A 24848-nucleotide genomic window follows, 5' to 3' on the forward strand; every position below is an offset into this window, starting at 1 on the left:
GAATGTAACTGACCAACCTTTAAACGTTGTTTCTATTTTGCATTGTTTGATTAGACGTTCTCACCGCAGCGTCAAAGCGTCAAGTTTACATTCAAAGTCAATGTGGACGCGCGTCAGGATGTTTTGAAGGCTGGCTTATGTTTACCCATCAAATCTATGCACATCTCCGCAACACACAGCAACCAGAAAACTTGCGGCAAATACACGACAACAGCCACAAGCTTTGTGTATGGGCGTCGTGTGCGTCGGGGAAGTCTGCGTGGATCTGAAGGGGAAGCAGCATCAGCATCTCAAACGCCCCTGACCGATTCTTTGGTGTGAACCCACTATTAGTCATCAAGCTGACAAAGCATGGCTACTCCACGTTTGACCCAGTGTTGAGGCCTCTGGCTTGTTGGCAGCATCATAGTAATGACAAAGTTAGTAGAGTGGCCTGTGGTCGACAGAGTTCCTTTTCTCTCACTGGTTTTGTAAAGTGGACAAACGTAGAACTTTGCAGACTGGATGATGTTCTTCTTTTCAACTGTGAGGGTAAAAACAGATAATAAAGATATGTGGCAACTAAATGTATATTCATTTCTAGTTGCTACTCAGCACAAACATGACAGTGGTTTGAAATGACTCAAGATTATTTTCTTACTTGGTTTGATCCAGAGAATTGGCATTGAATCAAAAAGGACTTTGGGGTATTGTTCACCCAGAACGCCACTAACAAAAACAAACAAACATGTTTTAACAAGACAATTAATAAGAATGCAGTTGTTCCATTGTGTATTTGTCTTACCTATCTCTGTCCCATCGCGCTCCATCCAAAAACAGTCCATGAACGTAGACGCCATCTTCAGGCGACGCGTCCGACTCATCGATAGAAAGAACCTTTAGCCAAAAAAAAAAAAAAAAAAACCTCAACACACATTTTAAAAGTTTGAATTAAGATAAAAAAAAAACACACACACAAACAATGATTTCACCTCATAATCAAACCCGAGTAAGTCAATAGGGATCCGGTACTTTCTTGCATAGTTTTGCATTGCACCAGTGAGGAAAGCTTGAGTGAAGAAGAATCCAGACAGCCAAAACACGTTAGGCTTATTTCGGTCATGCCACGTCTGTTGACAATGGCAAACAACACAAATAAATGCCTTTCAATAAACTTCCAATTAAGAGTTCAATGTCTTTGTAAAGTCAAATCTTACTTGCAAAAACTTTAGCCTTGCAAGGAACTCAGTAATGTAGCTGCCCAAGGGTTTGAGACTGGGATAGGAGCGCTTGGCCCAGCGTTCTGGCACCTTCCCCACCATTAAACTGCCAGCCACCGCCTCCAGCTCAGCATCCATCACGACTAACCCCTTGATGGCTTTGAGGAGGTTCTGGATGCTAACGCGGATCGTAGTGCACAACCTAACAACATAAAATAATGTATTAACGGCAAAAATTGAAAGCGGAAAACGTTTTGTAGAGGCAGTTTTGGTGTTTACGTGTTGTAACGCTCCATCTCTTGGACCAGTACAGTGTTCATACTCTCCTCATACTGAACAGGGAATTTCAAAAGAGCCGCTTCAATGTCAAAATTATCTGGCAGCTAGAAATAAACAAACAAACAAAGATGATGGACACTGAAAAATAATAATATGAGGGTGTATTGCATTTTTGTGTATACCTGGGTAAGAATATTACTAGCTATGTCATAAAGTGCGTTGTCACTCCCAGAGCTGCTTCCTCTTTTCCCCCCACCTCCTTGAGTAAGCAGCAATGAATAAAATAACAGTTTTGTTTGCTGTAGATCCTTTGAAATATCAACATTTTCGTGCATCCCAAAAATCTCTGGGTGTTGGCTGACCGGCAGTTCCTGCAAAACATGGCACAGACACAATATAAATAGTATAAATAGGACAAATATTATCACTTTCACTAATTCCCTTCCCTTTCCACGATTGTCTCACCTTGATATACTCGATGTATTCTTCATATTGAGACTTTGGTGGTGCGCAGTAATCTCCACTGGGTGAGAAGGTGTAGTGAGGTTTCTCGATGATGTCGCAGTTGTAAAAATCTGCTAAAATGGTCAACAGCAGTCGTCTGTCCCAGTCGTCAGTCACGCGGCCACCATAGTTGCACTCTCCAGTCAAGTAGGTTATAGCTTCAAACGGCACCTCGTCCGATTCATTGACAAACAGCTAAAGAGAAAAATTAAGAGAGAAAACGTTTGAAATCGACGTTTAACACATCATTTTGTTGCTTATTTCATGATATATCTATATATACACGTAATAAATATTAAAATAACAAAAACAACAATACCTGGAGCTGTCTGATGCTTATGCGCAGGTCAGACTCGTTAAAACCATATGGAATATTCCAACCCAGTGGACCAAATTTCTTTCTCTCCTGAACAAGAGCGTGGAAGAAGCACAGTCCATACAAGAGCTTCTCCCAGATCTGAAAGATAAAATCACAAAGGTTTCACTCATTACATAAATCGATTACATTTTTCAATTGCAAACAAGCAACAAACTGAAAAATCAACATTTTCGACAATAAAGTTCTAAATTGCTCACCAGCTCTTTATTGGGACAGTTGCCGAAGAATTCCGACTCGGAAATGGGATCCGTCAGATAAGACTGGAGCAAATTTAATCGAAGACCAGTTGGAGGCTCGTTTGTCATTTTAACACCATTTTGCAGAATTGTCACTGGAAACTGACGAAACAATTTACATCATATCATTATTTTTGAATTACAGTTTACAAAAGAAGGCTTTTAACAAACAGACTAGTGTAATACCTGGTCAGATGGGTAACTCGTGAGCCAAAGTCTAAAACTTGGATGGCATGTTTCTGGGCTTAGGTCTTCGCAGATTTTCTCTAGAGTGGACATCCAAGAAACGGCCAAGTGAACATTTTGCAGACACACCCATGACCCGTCCTGCATCGCTGTGGAGATCATTTTTGCTGCAATGGGACCTTGGCCTTGCCCCAAAGAAATGGACTGGAACTTTGAAGCCGCCATGTTCTTGTCAGTGGCAAATTTGAGCAAACCTTTGGATAGAATAATTTGTTAAGGTTGGAAGAAAATTGGAAGCAGAGGTCCAATAAGATAGGGCTTGATGAGGACAAATTAGGCAGTGAATTTGAACGGTGACCATACAAAAACACTTACTTGACATAGGATCCGCTCCAGGACACAGAACAAACACAAGTGGAATGGTGGCGTTAGAGTCTTGGTAACTTTTACTCAAATCAAATGGAGGCGGTTGGACAAACGTCTTCCCCAGTTTGTCAGTCACATATTTTGTAATGGCCGGTACCATCTTATCAGGCCGTAGACAGCGAACTATGATAATCTTCTGAAGCTCATTGAGTTTTTCACACCAGGGTGCAGGCAGAGGAACTTTTTCTGGATTTTTGCTATCATATATCGGCTTGAATGCCCCGGGGTCATTGATGAAAGCGTTTCTACGCAGCATAAAATTGTTATTAAACCAACTATAATTTAAAAGAGTAGGAAAGTGTAGAGAGTTCAAAAAGTTAAGACTTAACTTACTTTATGCCCTGTAATCCTCGGAGTTCATTGGCTCTGCAGATCTTATCCCAGTTCTTCTCCTGAAGCCAAGTGGGGTCAGGGTTGGGGGTGGTGTTTTGTAGACCCACTCCTCCAGTCAGCAAAAACATGAACTCTGTGTATTCGATATCATTCTTCGCCCTGAATACACAAGACATCAATATCCAATCTGGTAATACAATTGTGTATGTTTTGTAATAATATACTTACAATAGTAGATTAGAGCAGAGGAGGAATGAAAAGAGGAGTTTGTCTTTCTCAAACAGTGAGCGGCAGACATTGGAGTACAAATTGTAGGTGAAATGATCGATGAGGTACCGAAGACGCTTCTCCAGGATCTTGGACTTATTACTGATAGAAATTAGATCATGAAATAGATAACATGAATAATGTGTGTATATGTTTCATTATAATCATGTTAAAGTTAAGTAAGTTAAATAAAGTTAATGCTTACCTGTCTTGGATAGAATTAATATATAGGTTGACAAACCAGCTCAGTGAATACTGGTACATTGGGTCTATATTAGTCAAGTCAGCAATAGTGAAAAACAATGTAGATGAATGCTTTGCTATTGGTCTGTAGCCTTCTCTCGATTCGGCAATTTTGATCTCTGTTTTCTGTGCAATCTGAAAACACAAGATCAGTATTTTAAAGTCTTAAGTACTGTAATATTTATGTTATTGTTTTTAACAATTTGGTTTGCAAACCGCTTGTTTTTTGGTTATCTCATCGGACACAATCTTTGCAGAATCTAAAATCTTAATTGCAGACTCATCTTCCAGGATATTCCCCTCTGAGGACTGTAATGTTTCCAGTATATTGTCTTCAATTTCTTTCAACTGTCTATTATTGGCAGCTGATTGTAGGATTAGGGCATTTCTTTCCTCCTCCAGCTCAGGACTGTGGAGGAAATGCACAAACAATTATCCTTAAACTCCAACAGGCATTGTATAAACATGCTATGGCTGTGGCATCATATTTTGATGACTACCTTTCCTTGGCAACCACAATCCCCAAAAGCTGGTCCTCTAGGCCTTCAGGGGTTATCATGAAATTGAGTAGAGACACTTTGGTGGATAGTTCAGGCATATAGTGTGGGTTTCTAAGTTTAGTAGTCATGTAGAAACGGAAATCTGAAGAGTACTCTATCACACTCTCTCCAAGTCTTATACAGTCTACCCCTCCTAAAAATAGTAGAGTAAAAAAAATACTAGTTAATATAACATATCAAAGAGATGGTTCTTCTTAGGTACATTTGAATCACCTTGTTTGAATATCTGCTTAAGGAGCAGCGGCTCCAACGAAGGGTCAAGGTCTTCTCCCACATTTTCAAGCAGGAGTGGGGTGCCGAACTGAATACAATTTTCCAACGTCCTCATATAATCTCCATCTGTCAACTTTATGACACTCAAGTTGTTGTCCTTTTCTGAATTCTTCACCCACTTGTTAGCCTGGCCTTGAGGATCAATCATTAAAGGCCTAAAATAGCACACATATATTAGATGATATTGACCAACATTTATACATGCATTTATTAGAAATATTTACCATCTTCTTGAATTACTGACAATAACTCCATTGTCAATGGAAAAGCTGTCATTGGGAAGGCCTGCGATATTCCAAGCCCTGATTTTAATTGGATCTCCCAGAGTTTTACTAAGGGAAAACTCATCAGATGAGGGAATATTTCTTGACTGTAAATAGAAGTTAGATAGTTCATATAATTTGCTTATTATGAAGCTTTTTTCATCAACTGTTTTACATACTTTGCAGAGGTTGGTCCAGTCTTTTGTACAGTCCTGTCTGAAGCCTGCAGTAAAGGCTCCCAGGTAAGCAATGACACCAGCCGAAATGATGACATCCCCAGTCAGGTTGTCATAAGTATTCTGAAGGTTTACTGCTGCTTTACGCCACCTGAAACATACATAAATGTAAACTTTTTAAGCAAAGCAAAGTTATTGTAACAGATTTTCCCAAGGTGAACATATTTTGCCCTTTCTTTACCTTGTCTTCTCTCCTCCCAGGCCACCAATAAGCTTTTCGGCTCTTTCCAGTTTTTTTGCACACATATCCACCTGCAACTCTAATTTTGCCTTCTCTTCAGTCTTTTCTTCAAATGTTTTTTGAAGAGCAGCTAAACGATCCTCAACCTCTTTGAGCACAGCTCTCTTCTGGTCCAACAGAGCCATAGTGTCCGCAAGAGACCCTTCAGCAACAGCCAAATTGGCTTTCTTTGGAGCTACAACCTATTGGCACATACATTTTCAATTTAACACGAAAACACCTTCACTTGAGAAACTATATGAAAAGCTCAGTCACACCAGACCTTGGCCACTCTGTCATACACCTCCATTGCTTGTATCCATTTACAAAGGCCTTCAGCTGCTGAAGACGCTTTAGCCACTTTACTGGGGTCGAAATCTGGATTAGTCATGAACTCACTGCGAATCTTTTGCATCACAGATGCCTACAAAGGAAGAAAGATGTGGTAAATATTTATTTATAAAGGGTATAATATGATTGAATATCAAATCATGTTTTCAAGAGAACATACGGGTATATTGTCCTTGTCATACTCTTTGAGATCTCGTAAAAAGTTAATATCACCCAATAGCTTCTTGCTTGGTCCCCAGTAGTCTAACTCCTATAAAATGTAACACACGATCATGAGCATATTGTTGACTGTAAAAACTGTAAAATGTAAGGAATATTTCAGTCTAACTTTTTTCCCAGTTCCAGCAGGGTCAGCGATTTTATCTGGCTTTATATCCTTCATGACACACACAGCAGACATCACAAGCTTCACTCCGGACGGTGGGTTTTTCATGGACTTCACAATAGTGACATCAGAAGGCTGAAACATAGAAGCAGCTTAATTTAGTGAAAGGTCAACTTACTGTACAATAGTTTCTATGGCTGTTACATATATTATTGATTAAAAGAGAAAATACCAACCTTCAAAGTATTTAAGGCTGAAAGTGCTGCCTCAAGAGCAGGGATGGCTTCCGCCAAATCAGCCTCACACTCATTCTTTAAAGCCTGGGCCACATTTGCCTTTGCAGTCGCTGCTTCCTCATCAACACGAACAATTTTACTCTTAGCTTCCACTTCAACCGACTCTACTTCAATAATCTGAAATGCATTAGAGTAAAGCAAGTAAAGAAAACAACAACAACAACAACAACAACAACAACAACCGCAAAACAATTAGAATATACCCACCCCCATCATTTTGGTATTGTCAATTTTAGCCTGTTCCAGTTTGGGCTGTAGGTCCACCAGTTGCTGCTTCATCTCTCCAACCTTAAGGTAAACAAAATAGAATAGAATCTTTACCATTTACCAAGATAAAAATGTATGGCAAAAAACAACAGACTATTGTCAGCTGAACTCTGTATCATCTCCCGGAGTCGATGATGCGCTTAAACTGTGAGCTCAGAGGATATTGGGGCCCTGACACTATACTTCTGGCTTTGATAAGTGTCCGGGCTCTGTACAGTTGACTCAGGGGATTCTGGGGTCTCTCTACAATCTTTGTGCCCACTGAGACAATTTTGTTCAGTTCAGTTTGTTCTTTGTTCTACAGTTCATGTGATTGTGCCATGCAGTGACATGAAAAATGAACAGACTCTCTGACTCTCAACTATTGATTTTTGTGCTCAGCTTTTGTGGACTAAGCTTTCTCAGACAGTACAGTCACTAAATGAGAACATCATTCTATACACACCCACTGCATTCATTTGTAAGTTGAGCATCTGAGAATTTGCTACAGAATATTTGTGCTGAGATTAGAAAACGAGTTCTTTGGTTCTTGACCACACTTGCATAAATACGGCAATATTGTGCAATATACAGTACCTGAGATTCAGCAAAAGCAAGTTTATCCAGACCATTGGTATAACGTTGCTTTGCCTTCATAACAATGTCTCTTTTTGCAGTGAGGAGTTGCCGAAAAGCCTCCATGAGCTCCAGATAGGATGTTGGTGTCACATAATTATAGCGACCAAGTTCTGACAGAAATCTGCAAGTAACAGTTTATTTAGTCAATTGAAAAAAACAAGGAAAATGGAAATGCAATCTTCCAGTCATACCTTGTTGAAAGCTGCTTTGTAGACGTGTGGAATGTTTTACATATAGGTATAACCTCGTTTTGCTCTGTTTCACTCATTTCTAATGACTTCAAGAATGAGACTGCCACTTTCTCAAGCGCCTCTTCTGGCCATGGCTAATGTACAAGATAAAGGACAAATACATTTCAAATTAACTACATGATGGATTTTCATGCGCATATTCTGTCACATTTTAATTTACCTGGAACCAGTCAATAGTGCAGCAATTAACGAGAGATGGAAACTGCCGTAGTCTGTTTCGAAATGCACTTCCGATTGGGCTGAAAGCTACGACAATGTGCAGGTTTTCTCTGCAGTGTGCAATAAAAAAGGCAAACAGAGTCAAAGGACTCAGTTCCACGTTCTTGTTGCCAGCCTGAGCAATTGGGCGTACGGCCTATAAAAGAATAAAAACAAACTAATAACAAAAGAGGTAACAAATTAGAGTGATGGCTTAAAATCGTGTCAGTGGTTTTTATTAGTTTACTTAAATATTTTATGTAGTTATTTAGCCAGGTTTAAACTCATTGAGCTTAACAATCTCTTTTTGAAGATCAACCTGGCCAAGAGACTGCAGTTAGTTTTAGTATACTGTACCTCCATGATTTCTTGCTTTTCATCTGAAGCGAAAAGATTAGGAACCTCTCCAGTGTTCAGCACACTGTCCACGTCTTCAAGAAACGCTTCATCTTTGATCTGAGTATCTGTGAGGAGGAACACTGTCTTCTGACTTTTCACTCCAGCATTTTTCATCAGCATCTACATCAAATTCAGAGTTAGCTTACACATCTACATTATAAACCTTCCTTGACATTTGTGTAATGGTCACCTTGAGATCATCCCTCCATTCGGTCATGCCGTAGCTCTTGGAGATTTCCGGCTGAAACATGGTCATGTGGGCCATAAAAGCGGCCAAACGGGTTATGGACTGTCGACCGCTGCCTCCCAAACCCACCAGCAGAGCGTTCCCTCCAGGCTGCTTTAACACACGACTGATGCGCGACAGGTGCTCCAAAACATATCTATATGACAAAGACAATATATTTAAATCAACAAACGACATAAGTCTTGATCTATTAAACACGGGGGGAAAATAACACTGTAGTATATAATAAAATAATAAATTACCGGAATATTACAAGGTTCATGCGGCTCTTGTTCATCTGGTTGTATTCTACCAAACAGGATTCCACCACCTGAGCAAAACTTTCCATTGATGGTATTTCAGCATACAGACGGTCATCATCTTCCAAGTCAGGGTTCATGTAGTCACCAAATAAAAGATTTTGCATGTCCTCTTCTACGAGCTATTAAAAAAAAATATATATTTAATTAATTAATTCACCTAAAACATATTACATCAAGTTTGAAGACTGTTTTTGAACTTACTTGATTGCCTGTTTTTAGATGTTCAAAGACTGTCTCAAATGACAGCTTAAAGATTTCTTGCAGAATGCTGCTCATAAGTCCGTAAAGCCATGTGCGGTCACTGTCATCTACCAAACGGTCGTAATAGACTCGGAAAACTTCATGAACAAACAAGCGGATCATAGTTTGTCTGCTTTTAAGTGACTGTTTCTTCAGCAGCAGACAGCCCTGGATCACTCTGGAGAAGTCACGCAAGTTAAAAGTGTAATGTGATTTAGCTGGAGTCGGAAGCAGATTCTCCATGGCCGCCTTGTAGACCTGTGCACACCAAAGCACATCATTGAAAACTGTATGCAGCAATAATATGCGACAATGGTGATTTAGTAGAACTTACCTCCATGGTGGCTGTGACGATTTGATTGCCAATAGTGAAATATTCAGAAGAAAACTCATTGTTTTTTAGATAAAATGACACTATGTTGGAGAATATGTGAACCATTGTGTCATCACTGAAGGAGTTAATGCTGAAAATGTTGAAGTGTCTCAGGAAGCGAGACGTAACTGCATTTCTTCCACCACCAGGAGGACCCATTGCAGAGATAAGCTGAATGTCTACGAGAGAGATCCTAGATGTGTCCTTAAGATCATACCTACAAAAATATATATGAATGTAAATAATAATCAAATAGACAATACTAAATACTAATTACAATCTTGTATAATATTATACGGTATTATATTGTATTCCATTCAATGATATTCCATTAATTAAAGCAAATTTAGTACCAGTTATTATGGTCGATGTATTGTCTGAGAAGTTCCACTGGTGGTTGTGCTCCAAACTGTTCCAGGGCTGGCATATTCACATCATCAACAAATATGATGCACTTCTTTCCCATAGGGGGCCCATAGACTCCCTTTCTTCGCTTATCTAATTTGGACATAATGATGTTCTGGAAAAAACAAAAAAAATACACAAAGTACACATTTTGGTTTGGATTTTGAAGAAAACTTTTGAAACTCTGAAGGCTTACCTGTATCTGATTGGAACTTGTACGTGCTGAAAAGTTGATGAAAAAGGGTAGGTAGAGATCTTTGTCCAAATTGTTCATTAGTTTGTCCTTGACATACACAGACTTGCCAGTGCCAGTGGGGCCGACAAACAAACCAGGCCTGAACAGCGATTAAACACAGTAAAAAAAAAAAAGCATGTTATTGCACCTTAAACCTTCAAAATACTGTACGTCTATTTCAGAATGGTATGTAATGCTAGAAAAAGATCCTTACACTCCATATGTGATGCATAGATCCATAAGGTATGTGTAACGAACAGTGTCAATTGTGGGAACAATTATCGATTGCACTTTGGTGTTTTTGTCCCCCAGGTTGATGTTCTTGATGCTTTCATTCCAGTGAATCCAGCGACCTCTACCTTGAAACTGTACAAAAACACTCATTAGCTTAATTTAATGTAGTAATTAAGGCAATTGTATAAAAGTAATTAATAACAGTAGTACCTCATAATAGTAGTCGTAAACTAGTCCTTTTTCATCTAATGGACAGTCCCATTTCCCTACACTCTCAGGTATGGGGCCTGACCTTCCTTTTAAAAAGGATCTGATGAATTCACTAAACCTCGCTCTACTCTGTGTATCACCACTGCCTCCTACTGACCACACCAAGGAGAAGGAAAAGGCAGCCTGTGGGAGAAAGATAGAGGTTATATAAACAAGCTGGAGAAAAGTGATTAAAAGCTGCAAAAAAAAAGAAAAAATCTCAATTTACCATGACCCAAACACGAAGGATATCCATCCCAGGGCTTGTCTTAACAGGTTCAGTTAACAGCATTTCAAACAGCCGACACAATGACGTCACAGTGTTACTGCTACTAGTCGGGACAACTTCCTGTAAAAAAAACAAAGAAAAAACAAAACAAAACACGTTTAACATTAAGGATGATGTAAATTATAAGTTTACATTTCATTTCATTTTCATGCTTAAGCTACCTTGCAATTTTTGCGCATCATTCTCAGTGCAGGGGATACAAGCCAGTGGAATAGTCCTAACAATAGGGTCCGGCACTCTGGACTTTGTAAATTCTCTGGAAGAGTGTTGATCCAGGAAAGAACTAAAGGCTCCCAACCTAACTGCGATGGCTCCATGTAGATCATACCACATCTGCTGACTGTGGCAGGCTGCAGAACAATCACAGTAAATACAACTGCATGCTCATATACTAAGATAAACCATAGTATCTGGCCTACTTACAGAAGCTTGCGAAAGATCCATGGCCTCAAAGATCAGACTCATTTGATTGGACATTTGAATGATCTCACCGCTCATCAGACACAGCTGTAAGGGTCAATTCAAGTTTAAAAAGTGTGCAAATACAGACAAGACGGATCATTTCCCTCACCTTTTTGTTATCATCAAGTACTGTGTTCATGCTCTCAATCCACAGTGTATCTATGGGCCCATCAAACACCACCCATTTGCGATCTGGAGTCTCGGCTGATGCAAATTCCCGAAACGTGTTAGCCACAATACCATCTGTCCACTGTTTAAAAAAAAGAAAGAATTGTACCACATGAAGGCTATTTTATAAAATGTCTACGGTTAGACAGTAATGTACCTCATGGGAAACCAAATCAAATTGCCCGAATAGCTGTCCCATAGTGATAGATTTGGGGTTCAGTGTCCTGTAAATGATCTTCTCCTCCTCATGACCCTGTTCATTCATGAGCGTCAGTGTGTCTGCTAGAACATGAAGAACTTTTGTCTTCCCTGCAAAGGACTCTCCAACCAACATGAAACTGGCAGAGATAAACATAAATGGATGTAAGAATAATTATATGCTATGTGTATCATTTACATTTTTGTATTATTGACAGAGAAAACAAACATACCCATGTCTCACGATCATCATCTCATATGATTGAATCATCTTCTCTAAAAATACTTGAGTAGGTTGGACATTATGATTTTTGCAGCACTCTAATGCAGCTGCATAAAACAACTATAAAAAGGATGATAGATGATTATCATTTCAAATAAATACATACAAATAAAAACAAACAGATTAATAAAATGTGAATACCTCATAGTCAGCTTCAGCAAGGGAGATCCCGGGAAACAAATCACTGGTAATCCCATTGAAAAGGGGAATATCATGGGACAGAAATTTAGGCTCATTAACATCCTTTATGGACCTTAAGAGCTACAGAAATATATGAAAAACCATATTACAAAATGCTCTAAAACACACGTTGTAAATGCATGTTGACAATTCATACCAGTATGTCCTCATTCTCATTTGGATACTTGAGTTTGAGATTTCCTGCTGCCACAAGAACAGCTTTCACAGCCCTCATGCCGTAGTCGTAGTGAAACTGAGAGGAGAGTTGTTCTGAGCACAGCCTATAGGTCATTACTATCTTCACCGACAGTGGTTTGGCATTCAGAAACCCGTACGAATACAGCGAGATCTCAGCAATCAAAGCGTAGTTCGGGACCATCATGGCAACAGTTCGGAACAAAACCTGGGAAAGAAACGTTTGACGTCAAGGTAAATAAAATAAAAAAAATAGATAAATACTCAATAAATGTGACAAAGAGGTGTTTTGTTTACCTTAAGATTGTCGGGTAGTTCAGAACGCCCTGCATAGCCTGGGTTCATGGTGATGGACACAAAGCAGTTGGGATTGAGTTTGAGTGTTGTCCCTTCAAAATCAAAATACTCCAGGTCCTGCTCGATGGCTCTCTGAATACACAGCACTTGTTGAGCCACTACAGAAAGTACTTCCAGCTCGATTCGGTTGAACTCATCAAAACACGCCCACGCCCCTGATGATGCCAGACCTTTGAAAAACTGCAAGACAAGGGAAATGAACAAAGTGTTGACCACGTGCTTGCAGGTTTACCATGATATAACAGTCGCTCTTACCTTGCCCATTGCAAGATAATCCAATCCATCTGAACAGTTGAAGACGACACACTGAACAGCAAGTGCTTTGGCCAAATCCTTTGTGGTTTCAGTTTTCCCAGTTCCTGCTGGACCCTCAGGAGCACCGCCCAGGTTTAGGTAGAAAGCTCCAATCTAAAAACAAAAACAAAAAACAAATGATTTAGCAAGATAGAGAATGCTGTATGTTATTTTTAAGCTACTGAATGCTTTAGATTTACCAGAGTTCTGTAGCATCTGTCCGTGAGTGGAGTGATGACCAAACGTGGAGAGTTGCCAAGATATTCATAAGCATACTTTACATCGCAGTTGATAATTCGGACACGGACATTGTCGTTGTTCCAATAGTACCGAAGCTGGGCGAGCCACTGGAAGTCGTTTTCTTTGGATACACCTGTTGGCAGTCGGTATTTAGAAAATATATAGTGCAAAAACAAACTTAAAATGAAAGTGTTCTGTGACTGGATACCTTTCTCAATCAGCTCCAGGATGACATCTCTGGCATGTACATCTATTGTGACCAGCGCGCCCAGAGTGGTTCGGGTTTGCTTGGGTAATTTTCCCCTCACGAGCTCCACAATACCGTTCAATTGACTCAGGAGCTGATCGTAGTATTTTTTCAAACTCTACACAACAAAAAAGGAATTTAAGTCTGTTCCATATTCTTTAGAGCATCTTGACAGAAAAATACTAACTACTGTTATTTTAAACTAACCCCTGCTTTAATAGCTTCATGTACTTCCAATGTCCAGAAGATTTGTGAAGTACAAAGCACCACCTGCCCAGGCCAATCCCTCACCCACTGGTTGCGGTCGGTCTCGGCATAGGCCTGGAGAGGGCAGAATCACATCGTTAAATGACACGCGCAAGAACTTTAGTCCATAGTAGTGATGTACTGAATGAATTCACTAACGTCTTTCGAACGCGCAATCACATCCTTGACACTGCGCAGCATCAAATCCTCCACCTGCACCAGCCACTTCTCCACCGCCCCTTTGGCCTCAGATGTGGAAATTTTGCCGACAAGGGCAATGCGCTCCCCTTCACTGCTGTACATGGCCTAGAAGAGAGAACGATTATTAGGTTGGGCTGTCACTGTAATGTTCAATTAAATGGGCAGAATGTGGACGAAGGCCCAGAAACACGCTTTCTAAAGAGATGATCAGAAATGATTTATTGGCTTGTTAAACTTTCATAAATCCCATGTGCCTCTGTCCTGCTACCGCTCTAAAGATATTCCATAGAATTCCAGTAAAATTGCTTTGAAGAGCAGGATGTTTACCTGGATATCCAAATTGGGTAAGAAGTCCAGTTTAGAGATCCCCTCAAAACACTTTTTGAGATGAGGCTGAACTCGCAATGGATCTTTGGTCTCTGACAAAATCTCCAACATTTCATCATTTGACAAGAAAAAGAACCTGATAACAGAAATAGTAACACATCTTAATAGTATTGTGTACATTTTGGTATTTGGAACTACAGAGAGCATCGTCAATTTACCTTGGGAAGAAAATTCGCTTCATTTCGAGATACGCATTTAGACCTTTCATAATAATGTCCAATAGGTTATTGGATTCTTTTAGATTCTCAAGTAAATTGGGCATCGAGGTTGCTGCCAAGATCTATGAAGCAAGAAGTGCATAATACATTTCCTTTTAAATGCTCATATAACGGCAATAACGCTAATTACAACATGAAATACATAAATACCTTAGAGTCCTTGACGCAGTGTGCCATGACTTCTTTCCAGACTTTGTCCACAGTTTGGAAAAGTTGACCTTCCTTTGGAATCTGCTGCATGATGTCCTGAGAGGAGAAGATGGGTTCCAGGTAAAGCCACTGGGCCTGCACCTTTAGCCACTCATCAATAGTTTCTTGAATACGAAGCAGTCGCTCTTCCCAACTCTATGAAAATAAAAAAAGAAAGAAATTCAAACTATACTTGTCCTTTAATATTCTTTAACATTTTGCACATTTCCAGTAACCTGCCTTAATTTCATGTTCAAACGGTTTACTAAATGGTGAGCTCCTCATTGTCTGAGTTTTAACTATTTGGTCGTCCAGCATAGTTTGAATCTCATCCAGCGCTGTTAGAATAGACACACCAGTCTCTCTGTAAGGCTGGTGGTGGAAAGCAACACCATTCCATATAGTCAACATCGTCTGCATAGCTTTCTCCAGCGAAAACTCCTGCAATGATGGAGAACCACGAAGGAAACATGATAATTGTGAATAGCTAAAAATGTCACCGATACTGTAAATGCACTTACTTTACTCGCTGAGGCACTGATTGACTCCAATTTCTCTGTGTACGGGGTGAGGTTTTGTTTCAGGATTTTTCGGAGCGTGGTGCCAGAGTCTGGAGTGAGGTCATACCCAACTATTTCTGACATTTGGTCCCAATGGCGCTGTCTGATGCCCGGGTTGCACAAAATGGACACAAGAGGAACAGTCCCCTGCAATACAAGTATCATGACGTTCTCTCAGGCTAAAAAAAAAAAAGCATTTGAAGTAAGTACTATGTCACATACCTTGAACTCTTTGACCTCTCCTAATACAGTACTGCACAAAGTCACACTGGGGCTGTTTTTTTTGATTGAATCTTCATCTTCCTTTGCTTTATCCGTTTCTTGTTCAGCTTTATTTTGTTTCTGCTGAAAAACCTTTAACGTCTTGAAAATGCTCCTGTAGAATTCATCCACTTCCACCTCCATGCTTTCTCCGTTTAGACCTTGGAAAGTTCCATCCATCCATCTACACAGAGGCAATATTAATGTCACAGATTTGAACAAATAAACTAAACGCAAAGCAATAGATCGTACGTTTTTTGAGTGCGCTGCCACTTCAGCACAAGCCCAAACAGTTTCTGGTAAGGTTCAATGCTCTCTTGAATAGAATCTACTTCCGGGTAACTGGTCAGGTCCATTTTGTAAAGTGTTTCTTCTTTGTTGATGTATTCTATCACTTCCTCTGTCTCCTGGATCAGTTTCTGAACAGTCCGGACATCTGCCACATACTGCAAAGAGACCAGTTGTGAATGATTAGAAGAAAATATTTATATGACTATATGACTATATTCAGTAATATCCAATAGTATTTTAACCTGTGGAATCAAATCCAGCTCTGCACATTCTGAGAAATCCATGACTCTTTGGCCTAATTTCGCCAACTCTACCATTAGTTTTTCTCTTCTGGCAATCAGCTCACGTTCTCCTTTACGTTTAGCTTTCTCTATCACCTGGATGAACACAACACGGTGTATTATGATAAGAAGTATTGATTTTATAGTATATGAAGAGGGAAGATGATTACCTGATCACCCAGTTCAAATGCCTTCAGGATTTTTTGCGCCCACAGAAATAAAGTGACATGAAGGGTCAAATCCGCTGGATCAAATATGTGGACATCCAGAAGGTACAATAATCTGTCGAGGGATTCCTTTTGCAGATACATTACACGCAGTATGTTATATGAAGGAAAAGAATGGGAAATCCTCATCAGTGGTAGCAGAAGCATTTTACTCACGGATATTCTGTCCTTCAGTTGTGAGAGACCTGTAGTTTTGGTAAATTTGATGTATTCAATCATTTGAATAATTTCCTCTGAGTTCTTTGGTACTTCCTGAGCTTTTTTCTTAATTGCTTCAAATTCTGAACAGATCCTGCAAACACATATAGAACATTATATAAATGACATGTGGAGTCAATGTAATATTATTTCAATGCTTTAAAAAAGGTATGTAATTCATGATATGTGAATACTTCAGTCACTTACTTCAGATTCAGCACTCGGTGATCGTCAACTACTTTCTTTATGAGCACTTCAGCAAAGTGTTTCGCTTTGCTGGCCAGTCCCTGCTTTAGCTCTTCACAATCCAGATGGACCATTGTGAAGTGGACTTTGATTGGAAGGTTGAAAATCTTTTTGGACAAACGGAAGAACTCCTCCACTTTCTTAAAAAATCAGGTAAATATTGATATATCTGGTTATATATTTATAATAGCTACAGTATTGTTTAACCTATTTTTCAATACCTGTGTGTATTCGTCGAAGGAGTGCTCCTCCTCCATAAACAGCTTCACTTGACTTTGTGCTGTTCCGTCGACAAGCCATGCATAGTTATCCACTGTAAACGTGAATATTTATAGTAATCTTTTATAAGAAAATGAAAAGAAATGATTTGTACAATATTACCATAAGTTTGGAAATGTTTCTCTGGTTCTTCTAAATGTTTTTCTACCGCTTTCTTCAATATGGCTTTGGCCCTTCCCAATTTATGATCAGCCACTTTAGCATCCACAAAAGAGGATGTTGACCCTGCTAACCATGATTGGACAGTCTGCACTGTCTGAAAAAATATTGAATATGCATCATTAAAACAACACATTAAATCCGTTTGAAAAAACAGTCGGAGCCACACTTACCTGCAATGTACTTGTTATTGAATTAAGAATACCAAAAATGGCTCCTTCTAGATCTTGTAAGGTTGGGTAGATCTCCATCTTCTCATCATCAAATGTCAGAGACATTCGGAACAAAGGCAGGATATGGTGATTATTTGGATCAAAGAGTATGACATAATGCTCCATACTTGTATGAAGCAGGGATTTAAGCTGTAAAATACAGGTTTAAATAAGAAAAATGAAATGAGCTGTGTATTTAAGTATTTCAAAGTTAAACATCAGTCTCACCAAATTGGACATGAGTGTGGATGCGCAGTTGTAGAAAGAGTCCAATTTATCTTCTTTAATGCCTATCGTCTCTTTTGTGGTTAGCAGATGGATAATTTTAGGAAACCAAGTGTTCATTATACGCTCTTCTATTCTCTTACACTCCAAAGCCATTTTATCGTGCAAACTTTTACAGTCGACAGGTCCTGAAGCCCTGAATCAGCATAATAAATCATGACATAAATATATATTGGAATTATGATTAATATGTTGATGTTGTTCCTGTACCTGTATCCTGAAAGATCAACCAAGACGATTGGCAAAAATGTGGTGTAGCTGATGTCAAGTATCAACTGCATCACTGGACGAAGAATGTGCAAATTTGTTTTCATCTTCTTGTGGCTTTGAACAAAGCTCTTGTGCCAAGGCTGTGAGAAATCCAGCATTCTGTTGCACAAGACACATTATTTACAATATGATGCAGAGTTTGATGCATTTTTATCATTTGAGTTACTTACTCAGGTGGAGTAACGTCTGGTTGCTCACTACTCGGTTCAGGTGGTTCTTTTAAAGTTGAGCCCACTGATTAATAAGAATAATTCAAGTAAAACATTTATAGGCGCAAGCACAAATTGAAAAAGTTGAATATGGAAGTACCGGTATGTGTGACAACAGCACTGAGGAACTCCTCACTCACTTCAGAGCAGAGCTCATGTAGCAGTGCCTGTGTTCTCGGAGTATTTTTAAGCGCAGGCAGGAGTCGGTCAGTGATGGAGTCCAGCCACTCTTGTTGCATTGAAGCAAAAGGGCCACTTTCCACACATTTCTTTAAAAATGCATAATTCATCTGAAAATAGAAGTACATTTTATTATACATAACCGAAAGTCGACTAAACATGATAAACTGGTTGACCAACCCGTTCCTTCCGGTCTTCACTCATCATCTGTGTCAAATTAAAAACATTGTTAGGTGGATGCGTGAAAGATTATAGCATCTTATTCTATAGACTGTGTGTGTCTTACAGAAGGTGGGAACATTGGCTCTGGCGATGAGGGCCTTGGTTCCATGTCCAAGCTCTCTCTGTAGTCTTCCAACGCTCTGGACATCCTGTATCATACAGAACACAGGCTGGTAAATAATACAACAGATGATTGCGTGTGCTGATTTGAGGAGAAACTCTTTGCAAACTGTTAGGAAACGTACAATAACATACGGTGCTGGTTGCTTTTCATTTTCTTTTTTCGACGCTCCAGCAGTCTCTGGTTATACAACATGCACGTCTCCTTGACAGCATCGACCTGCTTTGTATCGATTGGTGGCAGGACAGGAAACTTTGGCAAACCATCATTTCTTTTGCTAGATCTATCAGAGTTTGCCATTTTGGGCAAATAAACACTGGCATGTAACGTTAGGTAAATATAAATGGATTCAAGAGTGTCCGCCAACCCCGCAGAGCTTAACCGGGAGAAACTCTCACCGTCCCGAAAAACACCGCGCACACGGAAGCGCTTCAAAGAAAACACACTTCAAAGCAAATGCACGTGAATGAAAGAACACGTTGCTCACGCGGAAACGTCACAGAAAATATCCGTAAACTAGATGCTGTGCAGACGGATGAAGCCATTGTGCGTGACTGCGTGATGCATGGCCGTATTGTGTACAGTTGCCATGACGATGAGGCCGCGACGATGAGGCCGCGACGATGGATGTCGCCGATCACCAACATTCCAGGCCAAGATATGTGAAAAACTTTGACGAAGGACGGTATAGCGTGAAACACATGCTTTAAAGACGTACAAATATGTAAATGCGCCTTTTCAGTTGGCTGCCAATCACCATTAAACGTAGCACAACAACAACAACAACAACACGAAGATATTACAGGAACACCAAAAACAGCAAGAATTATCTACAAAAGGAACTTTGAATGAAGAAAATCGGACAAGAGATGCAACCTGTGATACCTTGCTTTAATGAATATCTACGTACCCTTATAAAAATAAAATAAAATAAAAACATTATGCGATTATTTATTTATTATTCATATTTTTATTAAATTGTGTTTTAGTTGTGAGAATCATTGTAGGTGGTTATTAAAAACATATTTGTTCAAACACAATAAGAAAACATTCAAACCGAATGAAAAACTGGCAGCTTATAGAAACATTGATACTATATGGTGAAAATTGTTTTGAAGACATGCTTAAGTAAAATACAGGTTTCATTAATATCATAATTTCAGATGGAGGCTGATATTTGTTTCATCCAACCATCCATTTTCTTCCGCTTATCCGGGGGCAGCAGTCTAAGCAGGGATTCCCAGACTTCCCTCTCCCCAGACAATTCCTCCAGCTCCTCCGGGGGGATCTCGAGGCGTTCCCAGGCCAGCTGAGAGACATAGTCCCTCTAGTGTGTCCTGGGTCTTCCACGGGGCCTCTTCCCGGCGGGACATGCCCAAAACACCTCCCAGGGAGGCGCCCAGGTATCCAGAACTGATGCCCGAGCCACCTCAGCTGGCTCCTCTCAAAGTGGAGGAGTAGTGGCTCTACTCCAAGCTCCTTCTGTGTGACTGAGCTCCTCATCCTATCTCCAAGGGAGCACCCAGCCACCCTGCAGAGGAAACACATTTCGACCGCTTGTGTCCGCAATCTTGTCCTTTCAGTCTTTACCCAAAGCTCATGACCGTAGGTGAGGGTAGGAACGTAGATTGACGAGAGATTTGTCTTTCGACTCAGCTCCTTCTTCACCACAACAGTCCGATGCAGGGACCGCATCAATGCAGACGAAGATATTACTTTCATTAACAGTACATTTCCCAAACTTCTGATCCGCAAAAATCTGGTTTACAAATGTTGAACTATCTCTTTATTTGTTTGGTTTTGGCTCCATAAACAATCGACATTTTGAATTATAATTAGAATACAATAATCAACATTGAAAAACTGACAAACTTCAATGATAACGTTCTTACACTTCTGCAAACAATTACCAAGGAATGCTGAAATTGAAAAGAGTTTGTCTTTCTCAAAAGGTGGGTCTTTATTTACTAGTCTAAAGTAAATATCATTGTCCCTGGGAGGAGGCACTGGTGAGGATGAGGGAGAAGGCACTGGTGAGGATGAGGGAGGAGGCACTGGTGAGGATGAGGGAGGAGGCACTGGTGAGGAGGAGGGAGGAGGCACTGGTGAGGATGAGGGAGGAGGCACTGGTGAGGATGAGGGAGGAGGCACTGGTGAGGATGAGGGAGAAGGCACTGGTGAGGATGAGGGAGGAGGCACTGGTGAGGATGAGGGAGGAGGCACTGGTGAGGATGAGGGAGGAGGCACTGGTGAGGAGGAGGGAGGAGGCACTGGTGAGGATGAGGGAGGAGGCACTGGTGAGGAGGAGGGAGGAGGCACTGGTGAGGATGAGGGAGGAGGCACTGGTGAGGATGAGGGAGGAGGCACTGGTGAGGATGAGGGAGAAGGCACTGGTGAGGATGAGGGAGGAGGCACTGGTGAGGATGAGGGAGGAGGCACTGGTGAGGATGAGGGAGGAGGCACTGGTGAGGATGAGGGAGAAGGCACTGGTGAGGATGAGGGAGGAAAAACTGGTGAGGATGAGGGAGGAGGCACTGGTGAGGAGGCACTGTTGAGGATGAGGGAGGAGGCACTGGTGAGGATGAGGGAGGAGGCACTGGTGAGGATGAGGGAGAAGGCACTGGTGAGGATGAGCCTCACAGATTTGTAAATGTTTACCTATGTCAGAGTTTTATTGCATGTTAAATTGCAGTGACAAATTTTCAGTAATAAAAAATGAGATAAGATCTGAAAACTATAGATAACTTTACCTTACCTTTAAACATAATAGCCTGTGTGATGTGTGCCTTTAGACTGCAGCTCCAAGACGATGTCTGAATCATTGTGGATTATTGAATTGACCAATAATTAACTGTACCAACACCTATTCATTCAAAATGTTACTCATAACTACACAGGACCGGTACATCTCCAGGACTCAGGGACGAGCAGGTCGGATCACGGCTGACCTTTCTCACCCTGGACATGGACTATTTGAGCCACTCCCCTCAGGCAGGAGGCGGTCCATCCTGACCAGAACCTTCCGCCAAAAGAACAGTTTCTTTCCCTCTGCCCTTAGACTCATGAACACTTAACACTTGCCACTTTAACAACTATTCAACAATACTATTCATTGCACTGTTCACTTTTTTGCACTATTTCCAACCATCTGTAGAGGTTGAGAGACCAAGTTCATTTTTATTTTATCAGTAAATTCTTAATTTATGCATGCCTTACTTGATAAACTTTGCTTTTATATATAACAGGAGGAGGGGCTGGAAGTGAATGGAAATAAATCCCCTTTTAATTTAAAGTCGTTAACAGCTACAGCTAACATCAAGTTTTTGTAAAAAGCAATTTTACTGCAAGCTGAATTCATTTTACGTTATTGTATTGCACTCTACAAGTTTATGATGTAATCTGAAACCTAGCAATAGATGGCGCTGTTGAACTCGTTGTGGCAGTTTAGTTTTTTGCCAATTCAACAAAAATGACCGGAAGTTGACGAAAAAGCTTTTCCGCTAGCTTATTAGCTGCTGGCTGTTGCCGAAGAAACAAAACAAGGTAACGTTACTACTTTAAAATTATTATTTTGAGATCGAATAATCGACTTTTATAATAACAAAAGTAACTACTAACAACGAAGATCAGTTTTATAGATAACGATAAAGCCATGTAACAGCCAAATGCCTGTATTTGAAAATACAGTGATAGCTAGCTATTGGTGCAGTTGTTGTTACTACAGGCTGTGGCATTGGGTCGTAGACTATGATCCAAAGAAACAGAAGGGGGCGAATTAAATAATGTCTTTATTCTTAAGGGAAAGAACGTGCTTCGTTCATGTCTTTTCTACCGCTTGTTCCCGTTAGTGGCGCGGGTGACTGGAGCTTATCCCACTGACCGCGGGGTTCACCCTGGACAGGGGCCCAGCTCGTCACGGAGTCAACACAGCTAGACAAACATTCACTCATACATTCATTCACTAGGGGCAAGTTAGAGTTGCCACTTTTGCCTTACACATGCATGTCTTTGGACGGTGGAGAACCCGGAGAGAACCCACGGTACACGTATACGGTTACCGTATAAAATAAATTCAATGTTTTTTGTTTTTTTTTTACTTTTCAGGATAATGAGTTATGCGGATAAACCAGAGGACATAACAAGAGAGGAATGGATGGATAAGATCAACAATGTCCATATTCAAAGAGCGGATATGAACAGGCTGATTATGAATTACTTAGTGACCGGTACAGTGTCTTTTTTTCTGTTTTTATATATCTTTTAACATTTATTTACAATCACAATATCTGTCTATTTGTATTTTTTTCTGATATACAGTCCATTTAAGTTGCTTTTCTTTTCCAGAGGGCTTTAAGGAAGCTGCAGAGAAGTTTCGTATGGAGTCTGGGATTGAGCCTTGTGTAGATTTGGACTCTCTTAATGAACGGATTAAGATCAGGGAGATGATCTTGAAGGGGCAGATCCAGGATGCTATTGCACTTCTTAACGGCTTGCACCCAGAGCTGCTGGACACCAATCGTTATCTCTACTTTCATCTTCAGGTACATTTTTGGGTGAACCAATGAAAAATGCTGGATCTTCATGCATTTGAGTAAAAAAACAACAACAAAACATATTGTTTTCTTCATGATTCTTTTTGCAGCAACAACACCTAATAGAGCTTATTCGGTTACGGGAGACTGAAGCGGCCCTCGAGTTTGCCCAAGCCCAGTTAGCGGAGCAAGGCGAGGACAGCCGAGAGTGCCTGACTGAAATGGAAAGGACACTTGCTCTACTGGCGTTTGACAACCCAGAGGAATCACCTTTTGGAGATTTGCTCAATATGATGCAAAGACAAAAGGTAATATTTTCCAAAATATTTTTTTGAATTATATAATATATAATGTATTGTGTTTTTTGGCCAATAGTGTTTATTTTTAACTGTATGTATCTGTTTTTTTTTTTAGGTATGGAGTGAAGTAAATCAGTCTGTGTTGGACTATGAAAACAGAGAGTCTACTCCAAAGCTTGCCAAGCTCCTCAAGCTACTACTGTGGGCTCAAAATGAGCTCGACCAAAAGAAAGTAAAGTACCACAAAATGACAGACCTCAGCAAAGGCACCATTGAAGACCTGAAATAAGGAACCTTCACTGAACCAGAACAGTAGAGACTGGAGAGATCTTTACTTAATTTATATGTCAACAAACTTGCTCATTTAGTACAACCTTTTGTTTTGTAAGGGTTTCTTTCTTTGATCTGGATACATGGTATACAATACACACATATCCATGTTTTTACTTACATACATTTCAATGCATAAATGTATTTCTCATGTTAAGTTCCGTTAAACATTTTTTTTCTGTCTAGTCGCAGAGAAAGTTAAAGAAAGGAAGTATGAATGAAGCCTAAATTAGGCTGTCATGTTTGACTGTTATCATAACCACTTGCAGGGGGGGGCTTATAGATAGCACCCATTACATTTCTTAGAAACACCCACACTTTGACAATTGCCACATTAGAGGTTTTTATAGGTAAATGCGATTTATTTGCTGTTGAATATGTTATTAGCTGGGTTGAAGCATTTTGAAAACCTTTTACTACAAGCTTAACTGCAACTCTTTCTTACTGTAAAATGTTTATTAAGATCAAATGTGAACTGCTCAAATGTACATAAACACAGTTTTAAGAGTTAAAACAGCCCTTTTGGAACATGTGCCTACTATATGGTCTGCTGTTTTCCTCCTGTATCAGTTTGCAAATAAAACACGTTTTATAAATGGTGATGTCACATTATTTACTGTACAAACCTGCCATTTAGTTTTTGGAATTTTCATTTCCAGACACTGCTTGTAATCTTTACTACAATAAGTCATATTTTAGCTGTGTTCATTATTACCCTGTGGCAAAACAACAGCTTCACCGTCGCACATCCTGGACTCCTGGACTCCTGGCCCTTTAAACAAAACCCCTCTTGACTGGACAAACCCAACCTGGCCTGACCTGCACCGTCACGATTTCAAGATGACGCCGAAGTCGATTCCGGGACTGAAAACCATGGCATCACTAGCTGAAATGTCAGAGCAGATCGTCAACACACGCACACGAACACAAACACGCAC

At 40.1% G+C, this 24848-nt stretch overlaps 2 protein-coding genes across 2 annotated transcripts; one reads left to right on the forward strand and one right to left on the reverse strand.

Annotated features, from left to right (window-relative positions):
- Positions 1 to 285: 285 nt before the first annotated feature.
- Positions 286 to 18516, reverse strand: dnah12 (dynein, axonemal, heavy chain 12). Its single transcript, XM_072450236.1, has 70 exons — positions 18327 to 18516; positions 18188 to 18251; positions 17958 to 18116; positions 17691 to 17883; positions 17424 to 17612; positions 17194 to 17347; positions 17034 to 17125; positions 16774 to 16952; positions 16525 to 16660; positions 16312 to 16437; positions 16103 to 16237; positions 15822 to 16015; positions 15531 to 15753; positions 15270 to 15455; positions 14989 to 15189; positions 14710 to 14904; positions 14500 to 14621; positions 14282 to 14417; positions 13913 to 14059; positions 13715 to 13828; positions 13469 to 13625; positions 13221 to 13393; positions 12982 to 13134; positions 12667 to 12906; positions 12332 to 12577; positions 12136 to 12255; positions 11945 to 12054; positions 11671 to 11851; positions 11455 to 11595; positions 11307 to 11390; positions 11045 to 11233; positions 10824 to 10943; positions 10556 to 10738; positions 10326 to 10477; positions 10073 to 10211; positions 9825 to 9991; positions 9433 to 9688; positions 9060 to 9356; positions 8799 to 8977; positions 8500 to 8692; positions 8268 to 8429; positions 7873 to 8067; positions 7653 to 7786; positions 7420 to 7582; positions 6784 to 6864; positions 6517 to 6693; positions 6284 to 6415; positions 6116 to 6205; positions 5888 to 6028; positions 5566 to 5807; positions 5328 to 5475; positions 5110 to 5255; positions 4826 to 5040; positions 4553 to 4745; positions 4269 to 4461; positions 4015 to 4187; positions 3771 to 3911; positions 3543 to 3701; positions 3159 to 3454; positions 2784 to 3037; positions 2559 to 2699; positions 2302 to 2439; positions 1944 to 2177; positions 1661 to 1849; positions 1479 to 1582; positions 1197 to 1401; positions 972 to 1109; positions 785 to 876; positions 641 to 708; positions 286 to 523 (listed from the first exon to the last, which is right to left on the reverse strand). Exons 1-70 carry the CDS (start codon positions 18514 to 18516, stop codon positions 330 to 332), a joined length of 11553 nt encoding a protein of 3850 aa, XP_072306337.1. The 3' UTR covers positions 286 to 329.
- A 3635-nt stretch (positions 18517 to 22151) lies between these two features.
- On the forward strand, positions 22152 to 24509 carry LOC140363276 (glucose-induced degradation protein 8-A homolog). Its single transcript, XM_072449751.1, has 5 exons — positions 22152 to 22292; positions 22854 to 22975; positions 23094 to 23290; positions 23392 to 23589; positions 23696 to 24509. Exons 2-5 carry the CDS (start codon positions 22858 to 22860, stop codon positions 23867 to 23869), a joined length of 687 nt encoding a protein of 228 aa, XP_072305852.1. The 5' UTR covers positions 22152 to 22292; positions 22854 to 22857; the 3' UTR covers positions 23870 to 24509.
- The last annotated feature ends 339 nt before the right edge of the window (positions 24510 to 24848 follow it).

Source organism: Eucyclogobius newberryi, unplaced genomic scaffold (assembly GCF_026437365.1).
Source record: "Eucyclogobius newberryi isolate DKJ021-1_F unplaced genomic scaffold, fEucNew1.0.hap1 SCAF_17, whole genome shotgun sequence".
Classification (NCBI taxonomy): domain Eukaryota; kingdom Metazoa; phylum Chordata; class Actinopteri; order Gobiiformes; family Gobiidae; genus Eucyclogobius; species Eucyclogobius newberryi.